Source organism: Streptopelia decaocto (genome assembly GCF_964273445.1).
Source record: "Streptopelia decaocto genome assembly, chromosome: 7".
Lineage (NCBI taxonomy): Eukaryota > Metazoa > Chordata > Aves > Columbiformes > Columbidae > Streptopelia > Streptopelia decaocto.
Window position 1 is genome coordinate 42,086,633 of NC_138661.1, and position 17,193 is coordinate 42,103,825.

The 17,193-nt window shown below is 55.5% G+C and overlaps 1 protein-coding gene across 4 annotated transcripts in view; it reads left to right on the forward strand.

Annotated features, from left to right (window-relative positions):
- DGKZ (diacylglycerol kinase zeta) overlaps positions 1-17,193 on the forward strand; it is a 45,388-nt gene that overhangs the window by 9,789 nt on the left and 18,406 nt on the right. For 2 of the 4 annotated variants that reach the window (XM_082058179.1, XM_082058180.1), the window contains 11 exons: positions 11,286-11,394; positions 12,106-12,201; positions 12,997-13,074; positions 13,417-13,473; positions 14,540-14,608; positions 15,050-15,121; positions 15,434-15,550; positions 15,643-15,714; positions 16,003-16,098; positions 16,361-16,443; positions 16,980-17,040. In XM_082058179.1, coding sequence (XP_081914305.1) covers positions 11,286-11,394; positions 12,106-12,201; positions 12,997-13,074; positions 13,417-13,473; positions 14,540-14,608; positions 15,050-15,121; positions 15,434-15,550; positions 15,643-15,714; positions 16,003-16,098; positions 16,361-16,443; positions 16,980-17,040 — 910 coding nt within the window. Of the gene's footprint in view, positions 1-1,765; positions 10,578-11,285; positions 11,395-12,105; positions 12,202-12,996; positions 13,075-13,416; positions 13,474-14,539; positions 14,609-15,049; positions 15,122-15,433; positions 15,551-15,642; positions 15,715-16,002; positions 16,099-16,360; positions 16,444-16,979; positions 17,041-17,193 lie in introns of those variants that run through there. The other 2 variants (XM_082058181.1, XM_082058178.1) reach the window with 2 other exon arrangements.

Here is a 17,193-nt window from a genome sequence, read left to right on the forward strand (position 1 = left end):
AGGAAAAGGGACTTGGAGAACCAGTGACCTGCTCTCTTGCTGGTCTGCTTGACTTGGAAGGGATTTGAGGCCCTGGTAGAATCTGCCCTGGGAATCCCTCTGGGCTGTTTCCATTTGGAAGTTTGGGTCCTGCTGGCCCAGGGGGGAGGTGGGACTGTGGTGGGGGTGAAGAGCAGCAGGCAGTATTAGTGAGGGTCTCTGCTGTGCATAGACTGCTGGGGACAGGAAGAGCAGGGTGAGCACAGAGGAGCTGGAGAGAAGCTGCCTGAGCTGGAGGAGGGGCTGGGGAGGAACATCACACGTCTCTTAATGGCCAGCTTTGCTCTGGGCAAGCAGCTAGTTATAGCAAGATTTTAATTTCCTCTTTGATAAATACACCAGGAAAACATCCTGCTGGTCCCAGCGAGTGGCTCTGAACAGCAGTGGACTGAGGGCTGTTCCTGGAGGCACTTCTGCAGCCTATCCTCCTCAGCCTCCTTCTCCCATGGTTGCAGCCAGCACCGCAGCCACCCTGGGTCTGCGAAGATGCTGGCACCTGCTTGGCTGCTGGTGGCAGCTGGCCCTTTCCTGGCCCTGGGAAAGGGAGGTCCGAAGGACATGTACCTTGTGTAGGGAAAGGTGCAGAGCCCTCCATCCTTCAGCAGCTGCCAGGTTTGAGGGGAGAGAGGGCTGAGCAGCACCAAACATCCACAGCAGCAGCCTGCCCTGGAGTATCTAGCTTCCCTTCCCCACCAGTGCAGTGAGAAAAGGGCCAAACACAGCCCCTGCAGTGGTGGAAGGGTTTGCTCGCCCCCAGCTCCTGACACTTCACAAAGACTACTGGCTCCTTCTGTCGTGACAGAGATGGCAGCGGTGGTGGCAGCTCAGCCATCAGGCCTGGCTCCCCTCTGGTTAATGGTTTCCTGTGAACTGCTTTCAAGACGCCCATCGGGGAAGGCAGCTGGCTGCCTTCGCCGTGCTGGCAGCAGCCTCCCCTGATGTTTTGTTATGATCGTTTTACTGTAGTCTCCCTCCAGGCCCCGAGGACACTGGGCATGGTCCAAACATACTCACGCTCCTACACACTGAGAAGAGGAGCTCTGTCTCTAATTTTAGCCGTGACATGTAGGCAAGACGGGGCAGGCAGGAGGAGGCTGAGTGTGAAAGGACGAGGTCGCAGCTGTGGCCGCCCGCGCTGACTCACTATGGCCGCATGCGTGGCTATCAGCTCCCATTGCTGGCTAAGTGACCAAAATAACAATAGCCTGTGACTCATGCCTTGTGAGGATCATGGAGCAAGCTGGCGTTCAGCATGAACCCCCCTCCCCTCTCTGCAAAGGCCAAAGTTGAGGTGGGTTTTGTGGCCCCAAAAAGGAGCTGGATTGTGTTCAGCCAGGAGCAGGGCCCTGAGGGGGAGCTGGGGGACCTGGATAGCATCAAAGCATGACAAGAAAGTCCCCAGCCTGGCTGCCAGGGGTCCCATGGGGGATTTGCAGCAACAAGGGGAGATAAAAAGCTCCTGAGGCATCTGGGGAGCCTGCCCAGACCAGGCACTGTTGGTAACTCACGCTTTCCGTGGCAGGCGACTAGGCTCTCATCAGACGTGCAAACGCCTTTATCAAAGTCCCAAGGAGGATGGGAGAGAATTGCCTTCTTGGCAAGTTCCTCCCCTTATCCTCCCCTTGCTGCTCCAAGGGAAGCAGTGGCATCCTCTAACTGCCTCAGAGGGCAGCTGGGCGCTGGGGGGACCCCTCTCTTTCTGGTGCATGCACCTCTGGCCGGGGACAAGCTGGTCTTGGGACTGCTCGGAGAGGAAGTGCAGTTGGTTATTTTAACGAGCGCTGTCAGGGTTTGCAGTGCCGGGAGGAGGCGGAGGGAGAAGCTGAGCGCTTGCTCTCCAAACTAGGACTTGGCTGGGGAGGGCTGGCCGGTCGCTGCTGCGCGGCCACCGCCACCCGCTCGGCACCTGCAGGGACCCCCACACCTCTCCGGATCAGGTCATGGGGGCTTTCCCCCACACTCTCCCCTTCTTTCCTCCTCCTCTTCCTCCTCATCCCCTGCGTTTTGCTGCTTTTGTTTGTGCCGGGTGGGGGATGGGAGAGGGCTGGGGGAGCCAGCCTTTAGTTCATGGGTATGGTCTGAGCAGGTGCTGGGTCCTGTCCTGCTGGGGAAAGGCAGGGGGGAGCAGACCCCAGAGTGATCCCCAAGACCCTCAGCCTTGCTGCTGCTGAGCCGCGTCTGCTCCTGTAGGCAGCAGTGAGCCCGTGGGGCTGTGAGCAGTCTCCAGGGCTGAGGCAGGGGTTCTGCGAAATGCTGCAGCCGTGGTGGCACTCCGTGGCACCTGGCTTTGAAAGGAGAGCAGGGGTTTTCCCTGCCAGGGGTGCGTTTCCAGCCGCCCAGTCTGCTGTCTCTTATGGCATCGGCTGCATCCTGCCAGCCCGTGTGGCTGCGAGTGGGAGAGGGCAGCAGCGTGGAGAGCCAATCTGTGCCACACCAGGACGCCTGGACCCCAGCCACTTTGCTCTGGGACAGTTTAGGGACACAGGACACATCTCCCTTGGTGCTGGTGGCAGTAAGGTTCCTTGCTTCTGCTGGCAGCAGTAGGATGCCCTTCCCAATCCCTGCTGTGGGCTGAAGGGAGGCATGTGGCTCACAACTTTCTGTTATCAGTGCTTATAGCTCAGCGCCTGAGGCTCTCTTGGCTTTGCTTTGGGAGGTGCAAAGGTTTTTGCATGCCTTTGGTACGTTCCAAAGATTTCCCAGCCCCAGGAAGTGCTGCCTGTGATCTGCATCTGCCACGCTGTAGCTTTGTAGCTTTGTCTTTACGCTGGGTTCATCACCTGCTCCTTGGGGTTGCTGCCCTGGGCAGATGCTGCGTGTTGCCCTGTCCTGGGACACACCGTGCCAGGATGTCGTCCCAATGTGCAGGGGTAAACTCAGGGCTGCTTGGGGAGTTTGGATCAGACAGCTGGGCTGTGGGACCAGCCTCCCCCTTGTGTCCCAACTCTACAGGAGGTGCAGAGCTGTGCGGACTGAAGGAGGGAACCAGCCCTGGGGAGTGTGGTGGGAATCTGCTAAAGAAACCACAGACTGGGCACCCAAACTGCCAGGGTACCCTGCCGAGCCCCCCGCTGCTTTGCTTCATGTATGTTGGTCTGCAAAGGGAGCTCAGAAGGAGAGAAGAAACTCTCACAGTCATTCCCAGCCTGTGTTGTTGGTCCTGCTGATGGGACCAAAATAGAAACTGCATGACGGCCTCTCCCCCAAACCATGCTCTGCCTCAGCCCCAGCATGCTGGTGATGGTTGCTTACCCTTAGCACTTCATCCCGGATTAATTCCCTGCCCAAGGCTGTCAGTCTTGCTGTTTGGCTCCACAGTCAAACACAGCAACAGATTGTTTAAATCAGGGCTGTCAGGTTTCTTGATAACTGGGAGGCAGATTATTTACTGTAGTGGCAAATAAACTTCATAATGTTATGATGGTGGAAAGTTGTCAGGGAACATGAACTCCTGCAGCCAGCCCTGGAGCCTCCAAGGCAATTGCTTTGGTTTAAAATAAGACAAAACACTGTCTTACAGGGATTTTCAGAAGGAAATCACATTGTTGCAATGGGAAGATTACCCTGAGCCTTATGGCTGGCAAGGTCTTGCCTTTATGAAGCGTAAGTGGAGGGTCTGAGCTAGTCTGGCTGATGTGCCTTAAAGCACATCTCAGGTTCACACTGAGAAAGCGGCAGTGAGGGGAGGTGGCACCAGGGTGTTGTGCAGATCTTGGGGAGAGGTGAGGTGGAGCTGCTGCCAGAAGGATGTAGGGTTATGCTAGGAGCTATAAAAAAGCCTGAGGCCCTTCTGCTCACAGCTTCTGTTCTCCCAGCAGGCCAAACTTGAGAGCGTTTTGTGGGTGTGTGGGGTGGCTGATCCCTTTTGCCTTGCCTTGGTCGAGGCAGGGCCAGTCAGTGGGGACCATGCTCAGGTCACTGCATGGCTTGAGCAGTTCCTTCCACCTGGCTTTGCCTCTTGGAGAAGTTTCCCATGACAAGCTGCAAGGCTGTGGTATTTTTTTTCTTTGCCTTGCCTTGCCTACAACCAACCTCCTTCAAGGAGCTGCTGGTCCCTGTCCCTGCATCCATCCCCTGCCTTGCCCATTCAAAGAAGGCAACTTAGAGGCTGCATCTCTTCTGTGTGGTGTCCCCAGCTCCCGATGGAGTGTGAATACCCTGAAAATGGTGTGAGGTTAAAGTCAGTGACCATGTCTCATCCCTGCTATGGCCTGTGTGGTGATCCACCTGGGGCACCCGCAGTCACAAGTGATGCTGAACTGCTGATGTTGAGCTGTCACTGCCAGCTGGGGTGTGCCATGAAATTCCTGTTCCCCAAAATAAAGCCCATGGGTGTGTTTTGCTTCTGGCCACCTTGTGCAGGGATCCCATTACCTTTTCGTGTCTGGGGTGTGTCAGGGTGTTTGGATTGGGTCCACAGTGCTGGTACTGCTGTGATGCTGTGGAGCAGAGATGTGTGTGTGGGAGCAGGAGGCTGCAAGTTGTGCTCTTGCCTGGCTACCTGCAAGATGGGTACAAACTGGCCAAACTGAGGTTGCTACCTGTGCCTAGTGAAGCAGTACAGTCCTGGGGCCTCCAGGTTGGTCAGCCAAAGTGCCCAGTAGCCCTGACATGTTTCTGAGCAAGTTAGCAAAGCCTTTAGATGCTGCCTGGGATGCCTTGCTCTCGCTGTCCATGCCCAGTAGCCCTGGCAGGGGCCTCTACGCAGCCCCCTGCAGAGGGGGGTGCCTGGGCAGAGACCTGAGGGCTGGGGGGAGGTCCTCTGCAGCTGCAGGCTGGTTTCTAAGCCCTTGCCTTGCTTTCTCATTAGGAGGGAGGTCTGAAGTTCTCTGGCTCAACCCCGAGGCTCCATGAGAGACAGGTGGGGATCTGTTCCCCTCTGAGTGCCTTGCAAGGACCAGAAACTGCCATCTGCAGCCTGGAGAGGCAACCTGAAGGTTGCAGCAGTAATCTCCTCCTCTGCAGTATGAGGGTGGCAGTACAACTGAGGATGTCTCTTTGGCCACTGATTGCCCTGGGAATGCCATGCTCTTGCAGCTCAGGAGCCTGGCAAGTGAGGTGTGGTAGGCTTTGTAGGTACTTGTTGCAGTAGGTCAAATGAATTAATCCTAAAATAGAAGGTGAGCACAGCCCGTAGCTCACTCCTCACAATGCTTTGAAAGGCTCGTGATTGGGATGGAGCCTCCAAACCCCTGTGCTGGGGGAGCTGCATCTCCTTGCTTATGCTGGACCCAGTATGGGGGAGCTCCTGACTCTGATTTATTCACATGGTGTAGGAGAGATTACAGCTGGAATGGAAATTTTGAGCAGAAACAAACTGCAGAGAGTTTAGGAACTTGCTGATTGCTGCTCACCTCACTGCAACCAAAGCCCAGAGGTCTGCACTACATCTTGACCATCGTGTTCCCTTCCCCATCTGGCACAGGGGCACCTTCCTCAGCAGACATCATCAGTGCAGGTTGCTCTTCTTGGTGCAGCAGAAAGGACTGGCCGGGGACCCCAAGGGAGAGGAGAAGTCAGTGACTGGTGCCTGAGAGCAGGGACAGGATCTCAGCAGGAGTAGCATGGGGACAGCAGCATACATGGGAAAATTGAGTATCAGCACTGAGAGGAGGGGGAGGAGGTGTGAGCTTGTGATGGAAACCCAGGCTGAAGGCAAGCGGTGGTATGTCAGCAGGGCAGGGATGAGCAGCAGCTCCCTGGATGTGCTCCCGGGCTCTTGTCCCTCGGTCCCTCTGGTGTCCTGGCAGGGAGGAGACAGAGAGGTAGAAGCCCAGGAGATCTTGGTGTCACACAGGGGTGGCTATAAATAACACTGACACTTTCCCTGTGGTTGAGCTGTGCAAGTCAAGCGTCCTTGCCAGGGGAAGACAGCTTGTAAACTGAAACGGGCTCCTGTTTGCACACTGCCAGCTCCAGTGCCACAGCAGCTCCCCAGCACCCACAGCAAGCTGGGACACATGATGGGCACTCGTCATGGAGCAGGGTAAAACTCTCAGACTCATTTCCCTTGCTGTAGCCCCGTGGTTGGAAAAATGCTTTCCAGTCAAGTAAGTGGAGCTTTGCTGAAAGGTCAGGAGGAACTGATGGTATTTTTCAAGTCCACACTTCTCTAGGGTTCAAGGCTTGTGAGTCGTGCTGCTGGCAGTGTCCTGCAGAAGGGTCCTCTTGCCAACCTTGGAGCCGGGAGATGAGTGCCAGGTTTAGCACTATATGAAGGTAACCTGGGATCTCTCTTGCTTCTGGGTGCTGGCAGGAATAGACCAGGCTGCTGGAAGGGCAGAGGAAATAACAATGTAGAGCAGGGATGTCAACATCATTTTCACCAGGGACCCCATCCGCCTCGCGGTTGCCTTCAAAGGGCTGAACGTAACTTTAGGACTGTATAAATGTAACTACTCCTACTCCCGGCGAAAATGAGTTTGACGCCCCTGATGTAGACGACTGGCTGAGCAGGCCTATGGCACAGCATTCCTCTGCTGTGTCTATGGGCACAGAGGGCCTGTTCAGTATGGTACATGGGAGTTTGCCTAAGGCTAGTCAAGCAAAGCAGAATAATGGAGCTGAATATCAAGAAGGTCCTCCTGATGTGGGCAGAGCCCATGCCTGGAGAGACATTGCCTGTTTAGCCCTAGGAGTCAGCCTGTCTGGTTTTGGAGCTATCATCACTGCAGGAGGGATGGCTGCTGGCTGTCTGGAGAGTAGGGTCTCTGTATCAGGTAATCCTCAAGCTTTGTGTCCACTGAAGTTCTTAGGGCATTTAGATCCTGCCACTAAGGTTAGCTCTGTGCTTAGACTCTGAGTACCCAGGGAGCTTCCTGCAGCAGCCCCTTCCTCCCCCAGCTCTTGAGGGCAGCACTGCTGCCTGCCTGTGCTCCAGAACATGTTCCTGCTTCAGCAGCATCTCTGCCCACCAGTGCCAGGCAGGGAGCATAGGAGGCTGAGGAGCTCTGAGGGGTCTGCTTCAGAAAAAAAAAACAACCAACCTCCCAGTAGCTCTGACTGCAGATCATGAGCTGCTGACTCCTTCCTCATTCAAAGAAGGAGATTGAAATGATAGTGCAAAGCTGCTTCTGAGTTGATATCCTAGTGCGTGCAGCAGTATTTCCTTTCCCTCCCACCCTGCAAATGCCAGGCTGTCTCCCTCCAGCCTCTTTACCTAACTAAGCTGAGCAATGCAGTCTGCAGAGCAGCAATAGGCACTGTCCTCTGTCTTGTCTCAGCAACAGACAGTGGAGATCCCAGAAATCTGTTGGTGCTAGGCCAGGGGCTTCTGGGGATTAGCTCCTTTCAGGCTTCTCTCTGCCCAGCATGTGGTTCCCTCGCTGCTCTGCGTGCAGCTCTGCTGATGCACATCAACCCGGGGCACCCCTGGCAGTCGGTCCATCTGCTCCACCAGTGGCAGCTCTCAGTACCTGCATACATCATTCGGAGCTCAGATTGGAAGTGAGTTGCGAGAGATGGGTGTATCTTCACCATCGTATCTGGCATGTGGTGCTGTTGTGGGCAGTCAGATGGTTGCCCGGTAATAATCTTCAGCACTGCTGGCCAGAGCATGGGTCCATGTGCTACTTGCAGACAGCCCTGAAGATAAAAGGGACCATAATCAGTTAGTACCCAAACATAAATGTCAAGCCAATGTTGTTCTAGCAGATTTCCTCACGAGACTGCGGTGCAAAAAGGAAGGAAGCTGTGTTGAGAGATCTTCCTGCCCATAGCAGCAGCTCGGCAAGCAGTACAGCAGCTTCACGCTAGTGGAGTATCTGGGGCAGGAGGGGTCATCTGTTCGGCTCATTTGGGATGGACAGTAGGTGTCCCCCAGCTAAAGCTGGCAAAGAAGGGTCTGCTGCAGTGTGCCACACCCAGGCAGCGTTCTCTCTTGGGTTTTCTAATGTTTTATTTGTTCCAACAATTTTTAACACCTATTGGTGATGATGCAGTTTACCGTGCATCGTCATTTACTGTGCACCACCCTGCAGATGGTGAGGAGAAGGAACAGGAATGGAACACTGCAGGGCTGGGGACGGGCTGGAAGCAGGGTTATTGGCAAAACATACTTTTGCCCTCTGCAAAGCTGTACGGGTCTTGATGGTGTGATTGTAGCTGGTGGCCAGGTAGCGCTGGAAGCACCTGCATTGCTCACTGTGGTGGGACTTGAGAAATCCCTCTGAGGACATGGCACTTGGTTTTTGCTTTCAGTTCAACCAGACTTGAGCTGCCCTGATGGTGCTCTCTGAACTGCAGATTCCTCTGGAGGGCATCACTGCCCTTCCTTTGTTGCGCTGCTTTACATAGACGTGGCAATAAGTTTGTTGTGTATCAGGCTGGAGGAGACCCAACCAAGCCTGACCTTCTCCAAAAATACCAACTCAGCTGTGTACTCCTCCAGAAGAAACAGAGGTACAGCCCAACGGGTTGCTTGTGGTACCAGCACTAAGCAAAAGCTTCAGTTTGCAGTTCAGAAAACAACACGTATGTCCCATTGTACATGCATATCCCAAAGAAAAAAGGGAAGCATCTGACAAATTTGCCTGTTTGTGTGGACCTCAGGGCAGTGGAGGTTTGGGACAGGGTGTTCTTCTGAAGGTCCTCTAGTGTTGCTGGCTTGCAGCAAGTGCATAAAAGAGCATGAGAAGGGAGGAAGGTAGAAGTGAGTGCAGCAGATGCCATCCATAGTGCAGTGGTGAGTGGTGTGCCCGTACCCTTGTGATGTGTAGAGAAGACGCCTTGTACAGCATGCAAATTGTTGAGAGTGACAGTGGTGGCTTGTGTGTGCCTGCAGGCTGCCATGATCCAGTCCCCTGCATTGGGAGCAAATGAAGAGTGAGAAATTTGCTTCTACCAAACTGTGGGTCTTGGTGTTTTTTTTTAAATAGACCTCAAATAAATCCTCTCTAGTGTCTGAGTGAGGCAGAGGCTGGAGAGTGGGAAGCGAAGCACTAGCTCAGAGGAGGGGAGCACTGGAGCAAGCCAGCTTCAGCCCCTTCCACCCCAGCTTTTGCATGCCAAACTGCCAGCACTGAAACTGCTGCAGGACCTTCCACCTGTGTCCTGGGGCTTTCCACAAACTGCTGCAACTTCTGGGCAGCCTGTCAAGCTGCCCTCAGCCTGGGCAGGGAAAGCTCAATAGCCTCGGTAAAGCTCTTTCCACCAGGACAAGGGAAGTTTTGCGCAGGACGGATGGGATGATTTTCCTAGCTTTCCTGCAGACTCTTCCAGCCTCCAGCTCTCCCAGTCAGCTTCTACTAAATCTGCCTGCCTGCTTTTACTTGCCTGTTTGGTTTTCTTCTTTAGGATTTGCAAAGGCTTATTTTCTATTTGCTGCAAATTTGATGAGGTTGGTGCTTAGCCAGAGTAGTTCCCATGGGGAAGCCGGGTGGACCAGCACCAGGAGAGAGGTGGGGGTGGTCGCCAGGACTGACCAGCACCGTGGGCTGCAGGGGCTCTGCTGATACCACAGCGGTGAGCAGGGGGTCCCACCCCGGCAGTGACACCCACCCTGCCATTGCAGCACCCTGGTCTGAGCCGTGAAATTCAAGGAGCAAGCAGGAGCCCCAGTGGTGCATCTCCCCAACAAGTGGGTCCCAGCCCTGCCACGCACCCTGGGTGGCATTGCATGTCCCCTGCTTTCCACTTCTGCCCTCTGTCCGCTGCCCTGAACCCTGTAGCCCAGCCCGGGAACTCACAGAGGAGCCTATTTAATTCCTGGTCTCTGTTAACAGCCACCGTCTGGGTGCGATGGAAACCTTTTTCAGGTGGCACTTCGGGAGGAAGGGGCCGCGCCGTGGCAGCGCGGTGGCCGTGCCCACGGGCAAGGCGCGGCGCCGCTCGCAGGCCGGGCTGCCCTCCGCCTCGCTGGCCCAGCGCCGCCGCGGCTCGGCCGCCCCCCTGCCCGCGCTCTCCTGCCTGGGCTTGCCCCGCCGCCCCCGCCCCGGCCCCCGCCGCCGCTCCAGCACCACGCCGCCCTGCCTCAGCCCGAGGTTCGCCGTCCAGACGAAGCGGGGGGGCCGGGGACGAGCCATCGACGCCCATTTGGTGGGTCCCTCCGTCCTGCTGGCCAGCCTCGTCCCGACCGGAGAGGGGGGGGACGGGACGCCCCGCACCGACAGCTCCGGCTCCGAATCTCCGGAGGATGGCGGCGACGGCGCGGCGGCGGGAGCCGAGCGGGGCCGAGGCGAGCGCTGTGCCGAGGAGCGCTGGCTGGCCATGCTGCCCCGGCTGCGGCCGCTCCAGGCCGGGCTGCTGTCGCGGGGTCCCCGCTGCCTGCGCCGCGTCTCCTCCCACCGCCTGCCCACCGAGGGCGCGTACGGCCGGGCCGCCTACGGCTTGCAGGGCCGCTACCGCCGCCTCAGCCAGCGCCGGCGCTCCAGCGACGCCCCGCGGCCTCCCGGGCCACTCACCGCCGGCCGCCCGCGGCTGCTGGCCCAGTCCTGCCCGGGGCCGGAAGGCGCCGGGCACCCCGCTGCCGCCCTCCCCGAGTGCCTGGGACCCGAGCCCGCCCGCCACGCCGCCCCGGACAGCTGGAGCCCCCGGCTGCTGTATGTATGGCGGCGGCAACAGTGAGGGATGCCTCGGGGTGGGGAGGCTGGGTGCAGACCCAGGCTCGACAGGGAAGGAGGGAAGGGGCACTGTGCTGCTCGTGTTCCTGGGCATCTCCCACTGGGGCCAGCGCTGCCTGTGATGCTCTCTGTGCAACCTGGCTGTGGGCTGGAGATACACACTTTCTCCAGCTGGCCAGTTCTGCTGCTCCTTTCCTCCATGCTAGCACATCTGGGAGAAGCTCACTAGCCCCGAACAGATGACTGCTTTTTTTCCAGCTGGTTGTACTGGTCCCCAAAAACACCCCAGGCTCTGAGGTGCCTTCACCTGGGAGAGCTGTGGGGAACAAGGGCTCTGGGTTGTCTCTACAAAGGCAGCTCCACAGCTTGGTGGAGTGTCCCAGGCTGTTTTGTAACAGACCTGTCATCACCAAGGGCTTTGACCCAGCAGGCCCAGGCTGTGCCTTTTGCCAGGGTATCTTTAGCTGAGCCATCAGCAATGTGGCCAGCACCTCTTTGGCCCACAGGGCTGCCTCCCAGGATTGGGTATTCCTTGGCCAGGGATGCTGGAGGTTTGTCTCACTTCCAGCCACTTGGTCCTGAGGGTGCTTTTCTGCTCCAGTTTCACTGTCCATTCTAGAAGCAGGTTGTGCTTTGCCTATATGCCTTCTCCCCTGATCTAATAGCCAGCCCTCTTGTGTCTTCCAGGAAAGCTATTGCCAAGTCCAGCCTCCAGCACATGGTAGCCCAGCCAAATCCGGCACTAGCCCTGAGGAGCGACTCGGAGAGGCAGATACGCAGCACTGTGGACTGGAGCGTAAGTTGTAGCGCATTTTGATGGGTGTTGCCTGGAATGGGCTCCCAGCCAAGAAGCAGCAGGCTCCTCCTGGGCTGAAGCTTCCCGGGTGACTTTGGCTATGACACATTTATGGCTTCCCTGCTTGCCACCAGCTGGTGCCAGCATCTGTGCTGCTGGCAGAACCCCTTGATGCTGCGAGGAGAGTCTGTGCAGGCACAGGTGGTTCCTGGGAGGATGGCATAGCTGCTCCGCTGCCAGCTCTTCTGCTTCTGGCAGCCGAGGTCTTCTGGTGGCTGGGGCCAAGCAGCGGGAGCAAGCCCTGCTCCTTTGCAGGCAAAGCCCAGCAGGTTTCAAGGTGCACCCTGAGATTCTAGAACAGAAGCTGTTTCAGGAGAGTACCCTGCATTGAATTTGCCCTGATGTCTTCTCTCAGGGGGAGATGAAAGCAGCTGACCTGTGCAGGACACTGCAACTTGGCTGTAGGTCTTGGAGGTGGTTTCCTGGGGCCTTCTTGTTTCCAAGAGATGGTCCATGGCAGTAGCTCTGCAAGGTTTCCTCTGTCCAGATGTTGACCCTGGTTGTTCTGTGCATCCTGTCTCCTGGCCTACACCTAGCTCCGACTTCCCACCCCCCAGCATTGTCCAGTACCTTGTCCCTCACACAAAGCGTTTTAGGGCCTCAGATGCCCATCCGGAAGTGCTTTCAGAGATGTTGTCTTGTGCCTTTCAGGAGACTGCCGTCTATGGGGAGCACATCTGGTTTGAAACCAATGTCTCTGGGGACTTCTGCTACGTTGGGGAGCAAAACTGTATGGCAAAGCTGCTGGTGAGTCACTGGGGGTCACCTGCCTCCTGGCAAGGGCTGCAGATGCAGGCTGTGCTGCTGCCCAGCAGGGCCATCATGAAGGTTTTTCTGCTCTGCGACATGCAGGAGTCTGGGGGGCTGTCAAGGCAGGGACTGTGTCCCTTTTACCTCTGCCTGCTGGAGGGCTACGTCCCCAATCTCTGTCAGCGCTGGTGCTCAGTTTGCAATGGGAACGTGATGCGGGATTACTGCTTGCCCAGAGGTGTTATGATGATATACCAGGGAGGGACTGCTGGAATTCTACACTCTTAGAGAGGCAATCTAAATCTTCTTTCAACAGAGGAGAAAAGTGAGCTCTAGAGACACAGGCCTGGTGCCTCCTGACCCTGCAGGCAGCATTGATCGTACAGGGTTGCTACAGTTCTCCCTCTCAGCTTGCAGGCTTCAGTCCTGCTTGTGGTGCTGTATGTGGAGCACTGATGCCCTCCTGTGCCTGTCCGTGGGGGCTACCATGGGAGCCCTGTGAGCACCTCACAGACCATTTTCTATGGTGCTCTCAGGCAATGTCAGAAGAGGATAAGGACTGCAGGACAGCAGGAGAGCACTTCCTTGCTCTGTCCCAGACTTGAAAGCATGTGCTCTAGGCACTTGCTTAGATCCCTTCACTTGCAATGAGTCTAGATAGTGTCTAACTTTCCTATAGGGCTTATCCTGCATCCTGAAATATATGAAGGAGATGTGACGGGAGGCTGAGCCTGCTGGCTTCTGAACACTGCTATTTACGCACGTTTTTCCTTTTTTATTCTCATCCTTCAGCAAAAACCTCTCTCCAGGCGTAAGTGTGCAGCCTGCAAGATTGTAGTGCATACACCCTGCATTGAACAGCTGGAGAAAGTGAGTAGAGCCTGTTAAGACCTCTCTGTGGCTTGCAAAGCTTTATCAGCCTTTTTCTGGGAGCCCTTACTCTTGGGTAGTGTAACACAAGAAGATTGGGGAACTGGAATTTGTCATTCCAAAGAGGGGTCTTCTGAGGAGACAATACTAAAAGGAGCATCTAGTGACTTGTTTGGGACCCCAGGCCCTGTTTTGTTCCGTAACAGAGATATATGAGGGGTTTCATAGCAAGCACCAAACACCTCCAGAGGCTCTGGGCCTGCTGTAGTAAAGTCAACTCCAGTAGATTTTCTTTGGGTATGATGGTTTTACTGATTCCTGTCATGTGTGTTCAATCTACAGATAAATTTCCGCTGCAAACCTTCCTTCAGGGAGTCAGGATCCCGAAACGTACGGGAGGTGAGAGATGTGCCTCGGGTGCTGCCCACATCTGCCCCCCACTTTTCCATTTCAGTGGCAAAGATGTCAGATGCTGCCAGCACGTTGCCCATCAGAGTACAGGCATCATGCACTCCTGGCTCCAAGGGGGTGGTACAGTAAAAGGGATGTTTCTTTGCAAGGCAGCAGTGCAGACTGGGTGTGAGGAGTGAGGAGCTCACAGGCAGCAAATGCAGAGCATCTCTTGGTTTGCATGTTCTAAAGCTCCTGCATCTGCATGTGGCGAGCCTGAAAACAGTGTTTTTTGGGAGAGCTGTTTCCCCCTTGTGCTGGTCCCCAAGCAAATAGAGGAAGCTGTGGCAAATAGCATGTCCCCAAGTCTCCCACAATTTGGAAGGGAGCAACATGGGCTCACTTCTTGCTTTATTGCTCAGCCCTGACCTGGGTGCTGCAGATACTCCAGGTAGCAGTGGACGCTGCCCACAGTGGTGCTGTCAGACTCCTTGAGTCCGTGTTTTAATATGCTGGGCATAAGCATAATATGCTGGGCCTGAGACCTGTCTGCTGAGCTGTGCTGGTGGAAGCACCTGTCAGCCTTCGTGCTTCACCCTCCAGCCTGTAGAGCCAGAGTAGCCCACATGGTGGTCTGGGGTGGGTGTGGATGGCTCAGTCGCGGGCCACTGTGGTCACACAGCTGCTGCCCCCACACTGTGTTTGTGTGGGCACAGCAGACGCAGGAGGCAACAGGTACTCAAACCCAGGGCTACTTGCTCAGAAATGCCAGTGTGATCTGGTAAGGTGAAGCTTTCACCATTTGCTTTAAACGTTTCTTTCAGTTCTTCCTTTGCTTCTTCTGTTGTGCAGCCCTCCTTCCCATGTCACTCTTAGTCTAGCTCCTTTACTTGTCCTTCACTTACTTTTGCCTTCTGCCAGAGGGTTGGGACTGGTGCATGTGAGCAATGGGCGTGCTGCAAGAGCAGAGGTCCTGGCTGGCCTGGGTCTGTTCCTCCTGCCCGTTCCTGCCTTCTCTCACACGCTGAGCCTTTCACTTTCTGTTTTTAAAATTATTTTTTGCTTTTCCATTTAGCCCATAGTTGTCCGGCATCACTGGGTACACCGGAGGCGGCAGGAAGGGAAATGCCGGCAGTGTGGCAAGGTAAGAGGACTATTTTTTTTTTTTTTCTTTCTGAGCCTAAAAGAAAGTTGAGGTCAAAGCAGAGATAAGAACAGGACTGGGGACCAAAGACATCTCACTATTCTGTTTGGCAGCAGCAGTCTACAGCAACACCAAAACGCGTGCCCTGTTTTGCACAGTGAAGCGCTGCATAGGTGCTTCCCACATGGAGTTCTCCCCCTGGGCCAAATCAGTCCTGGAGGGGACTGTCTTCCTTGCATGCTTTCCTTGGGCAATAGGGACACCCCTACAGAGCGCAGTGGCCTCCCTAGTGCCATAGTGGTGGTTTGAGCTATCTGACAGGGATCCAGAGGGCTCCAACTGTGGGCATGCTCTCTTTATTAACATCTCTCTTGGTGGTGGGAAAGTCCTGTTGGGATTGTAGAAGGGAATTCCCTAAGCCTCTTAGCTTTCACTCCGCAGGGTTTCCAGCAGAAGTTTGCCTTCCACAGTAAAGAGATTGTAGCCATCAGCTGTTCCTGGTGCAAGCAAGCGGTGAGCAAAGACCCCGTTGTATGTCTTACCAGCCTACTCTGCATCTAGTGACCTCTGCTTTCTGCTGGGACTCCCCGGGCTTCTTCTCTGCAGCCTGCCCTTAACAGCTCCTCTTACTAGGAGGGGCTGTACTGTGGTAGCTGGGAGTTCCTATGAGAAACTTTCTCCTCATTGCTTTCCCATTACAAAATTTCTGTGTGGTTTCCTCCAGCACTCCCTGCACTGGCATGGGGGAGCTGGGAGGAGCAGAAGTTGACTGTCCCCAGCAAACTGAGCAGCTGCATTTTCTCTCTGTCTCCTCTCCTTCCCCAGTATCACAGCAAAGTCTCATGTTTCATGCTGCAACACATCGAAGAGCCCTGCTCGCTCGGGGCTCATGCTGCTGTTGTCGTTCCTCCCACCTGGATTCTGCGGGTCCGACGGCCCCAGGTAACTCACCTCAGTTCTTGTGGCTCTTTCACAACTCCTGCTTGCCCAGCAGCTCCTCACCGAGTTCTTTGGTTTTTTTCTTTTCTCTCTAGAATCCACTGAAATCTAGCAAGAAGAAGAAGAGGACATCATTCAAGCGGAAATCCAGCAAAAAGGGGGCCGAGGTAAGAGATGGGGGGACAGGGAACGCCCTTGTCTTGGAAGAGTACAGGGGCTGGGCAGCGAGGAGCAGGATCGGAAGACAAAGGGGTTTTGCGGGGTCTGCACTGCGTTTAAGGAGGGTGAGGTGGGGGCAGGATGCCTGCTGGCAGGGCAAATCCCAGCTATGAGGCTTGCGAGGTGGCTGGGACATTGTGTTCCACCCACTCCTGACTGTGTGTGATGTTAGGGCTTAACTGGAGGTAGGAGTTTGCATTTCCCTGCATTTGTTGAAGGACCGGTGTCTCTTGCAGGAAGGGAGGTGGAAACCTTTTGTCATCAAGCCCATGCCAGCTCCTCTCATGAAACCCTTGCTGGTATTTGTGAACCCTAAGAGCGGTGGGAATCAGGTATGGCTTCGTCCTACATCTCCCTGAGAAGGCAGCTGTGTGGGGGCATGGCCATTTGACTGCTAAGGATTGAGCATGGTTTTGGTGATGTGTCAGCTGCAGAAGATGCAAGGCAACCCCCACAATGCCAGTTTGCTGCCTGGCAATTCCCACCTAGGCCAGGCTTTTCCTGAGTTCTCCCCAGGATGCTATTGTCTTGGCCTGTCCTCAGGACCAGGTGCCTTCTCCTGTTCCCCTGCTGAAGTCTTCCTTGTCCTGACAGGGAGCCAAGATCATCCAGTCATTCATGTGGTATCTCAACCCACGGCAAGTTTTCGACCTCAGCCAGGGTGGACCCAAGGAGGCGTGAGTACTGATGGGAGCAGCCCCCTTCTCTCCACCATCTCTGCTCCACATATTTCTCTTCGAGTTCTTCCCACGGCTCGTGAAGCCTGGATGCTCCATAGATACCTTGCACAAAGAATCCCAATAATTTCATACTTTGAGAGACCTCTCTAGGATACCTTGCAGTTGGTCAGCGTTTCCTGCTGGAGGGCTGGTCTAATGATAAGGCTAGTGGCAAAGAGACCAGGTGTCGGGTGACATTCCCAAATCTAATTCATTACGTTCCATTAATGTCACTTGAGTCTTGTTTGCTTGCTGCGTTTCAGCTTATCACCATGTGCGTGGACTGTGGACACCCTGCTCTTCCTACACAAGAGCTGGTGAAGCCAAAGCTACTCTGGCTTTGTCCACTGCTGTGAACTGCTGTGGTGATGGGGAGGGGGACACGCATGGTTTTGTGATGCCATGGGCTCTGCATGGGCAGGAAGCCCTGCAGCCACTGTGTAACACCTATGGTGCCTTTGCCCTCCCGTCCTTACCCACTCCATTCCCTGCAGACTGGAGCTGTACCGCAAGGTCCACAACCTCCGGATCCTGGCGTGTGGGGGAGATGGCACGGTGAGTCCCCCAGCCCCTTCATGCCTGCAGTGCCCTTTGCCCTAGGCCCTGCCAGTGCCAGCAGCAGCCCTGCTCGCTGTATGTAATCCAGAATAGGGCAAAGTGTGCCCACTGTGTCCGTGGTCCAGCTGGTGACATCGATACAGCAAGTCT